This window comes from Cnephaeus nilssonii (genome assembly GCF_951640355.1).
Source record: "Cnephaeus nilssonii genome assembly, chromosome: 20".
NCBI lineage: Eukaryota > Metazoa > Chordata > Mammalia > Chiroptera > Vespertilionidae > Cnephaeus > Cnephaeus nilssonii.
Window position 1 is genome coordinate 42204025 of NC_137091.1, and position 2429 is coordinate 42206453.

The 2429-nt window shown below is 49.9% G+C and overlaps 1 protein-coding gene across 1 annotated transcript; it reads right to left on the reverse strand.

Annotated features, from left to right (window-relative positions):
- Nucleotides 1-772: 772 nt before the first annotated feature.
- Nucleotides 773-1791, reverse strand: LOC307092533 (insulin growth factor-like family member 4; the record flags this gene model as incomplete). Its single annotated transcript, XM_079759804.1, has 4 exons — nucleotides 773-859; nucleotides 1000-1259; nucleotides 1385-1435; nucleotides 1773-1791. 4 exons carry the CDS (start codon nucleotides 1789-1791, stop codon nucleotides 773-775), a joined length of 417 nt encoding a protein of 138 aa, XP_079615930.1.
- Between the last annotated feature and the right edge of the window lie 638 nt (nucleotides 1792-2429).

Genomic DNA, 2429 nt, shown 5'->3' on the forward strand with positions numbered 1-2429 from the left:
TAAATATAATAAAGTATTTAACCTTTTAAAAAATTTTATTTATTGGTTTGAGATAGAGAGGAAGGGTGATGGAAAGAGAGAAACACCACTTTGTTGTTCCGGTTTATTTATACACTAGAGGCCTGATGCATGAAAATTTGTGCACTGGGCGGGGGGGGGGGGGGGGGGGGGGGAGCGGGGCGGGTGTGTGTCCTTCAGCCCGGCATGCACCCTCTCTCAGTCTGGGACCCCTTGGGGATGTCCACCTGCCGGTTTAGGCCCGCTTCCCGGGGGGTTGGGCCTAAGCTGGCAGTCAGACATTCCTCTGGCAGCCTGGGAGCCCTCGGGGGATGTAAGACTGAAGGCTTAGGCTCGCTCCCCAGAGTGGCCTAAGCCGACAGTTGGACATCCTTAGTGCTGTTGAGGAGCTGGGAGAGGCTCCCACTACTGCTGTTGTGCTTGCAGCCTTCAGCCCAGCTTGTGGCTGAGTGGAGCTCCCCCAGTGGGAGTGCACTGACCACCAGGGGGCAGCTCCTGTGTTGAGCGTCTGCCCCCTGGTGGTCAGTGCACATCATAGCGACCAGTCCTTCCAGGTTCCACCATTAGGGTCAGTTTTCATATTACCTTTTTATTATATAGGATTTCAGTTATTTATCCATTGTTTCTGGCATGTGCCCTGACTGGAGATTGAACCCACAACCTTGGTGTATCAGGATGATGCTCTAAACAGCTGAGCTATCCGACCAGTATTAGAGACCTTATATGTTCTCATAGGACTGCTGACCAGCAAATATTACAGTCTTGAGTGTCCTGTGTCTATGCTCCTCAGGATGGTCCAGATAAATTCAGTTCTGGTAGAAGGCTTGCTGGGAAAGTATTCCTTGAGAGAGAGAGATGAGAGAGAATCAGAGAGAGAACAGATCACATATTGACCCAGAGATGGGTGATGGGAAACTCAGCAGAGACTAATGCAACAAATGCCATCCCCTGCCCTGCCCACAGCCCGAACTGGACTCTTACCTGGCCACAGATCTTGCTGAGAGGGGAGGCAATGCAGTTGGACTTTGTGCCTGGGACCTTCAACCTGACAACGGTCCGATTCTGAGAGCCCCAGGACTCAAGGCAGCAGTGCTGGAAGCAGGGCCAGAAGGTACAGTTGGGGCCACAGAGGCGGGTATGGTTTAAGGCCAGGATGCTGCCCCCATCACAGCACTGCTCCAAGGGGTTGTAGATCTCGTCCCCACACCTGGGCGCTGTATGGCATATCCACAGCCCAGTATCTGAACAAGCCAGAGCAGAATGGGCTCCAGGGCTGGTCTTAGACCTTGGAAGCCTCCTCCCACCTAAAGTACCACCTTCTCCCTCCTCCCTCCTCCCTCCTCCCTCTTCCCTGCACCATTCTCACCTGTGAGTCCTTCTGAGCCTGAGAAGAGGAGTTCAAAAATGAAGACGGCAGCTGAGAAGCAAAAGGGGAATGAGAATAATGCTGGAGAGTAGCCTCTGGTCACTGTCTTGGGGCCCAAGATGATGCCAATGAGCTTCTTTCATTGCTAACAGCTCAGAGTGGATTTTGAGACGGACTCTGGGTGGCAGGAAGGGCTCTGGGAAAAGCTAAAATTCTGAAATTTGCAGATTGGGGGAGAGATTGTAATGCAGTCAAACATGTTACGGGGGCGAGGTTTAGGGGGTGGGAAACCAATAATAGAGTAGGAGAGAGAATTAAGTTTGGGGTTCAGAGGTACATTACCGGTGTGATAACACATACGCTAGACTTGGGGCTGGTGCCCTCTTACCAAAGATTCTGAGCACCATGGTTCTGGATGACCCTTCACAGTAGTTGATGGCAGAGCAGCAGGAGGACTGGGTGTAGGGCTGTATACTCTTGACTTATATAGGGCAGTGCTTCCAGAAGGAGAGGCGCATGAAGAGCCACAGTTGCATGAAAGGAAAAAACCACACCAACATTTTAATAAAATGTTCCTGAACCAGTTCCAGCTGATTTCCATCTTCTCAGATATCTCCAAGCCTCAGGGTAAGTACTACCTTAGGAGCCTTTCCAAGTTGTGATGTGTTTCTTTGTTATAGGGAAACCCAGTTAGCAAAGACTTGTTGGCACGTCACCCACCAAATGCTGCCTCGTCCTAGACTTCCCACACTTCTCATAGACAATCCACATTCAGACCAGCACTGTCTATAATTCTTCTGAGTTTTTTAGGGGAAATTATGAAGTTGCAGTGTGATATAGAAGGAGAGCAGGGCTTCAGAAACCCTGATAGGGAGAATAAAAAAGGAACAGATAGACATAGGATAGACCCTCTGGGGTTCATAAAACCAACTGAAAGAGCACCTTGTAGAGTGCAAAGGCTCCATCCATGTTTCTTACTGTTATTGTATTGTCAGCATCACTGCTGTTGTCATGAGATAATAAGTGGGTTATTCCATGGCCCCTC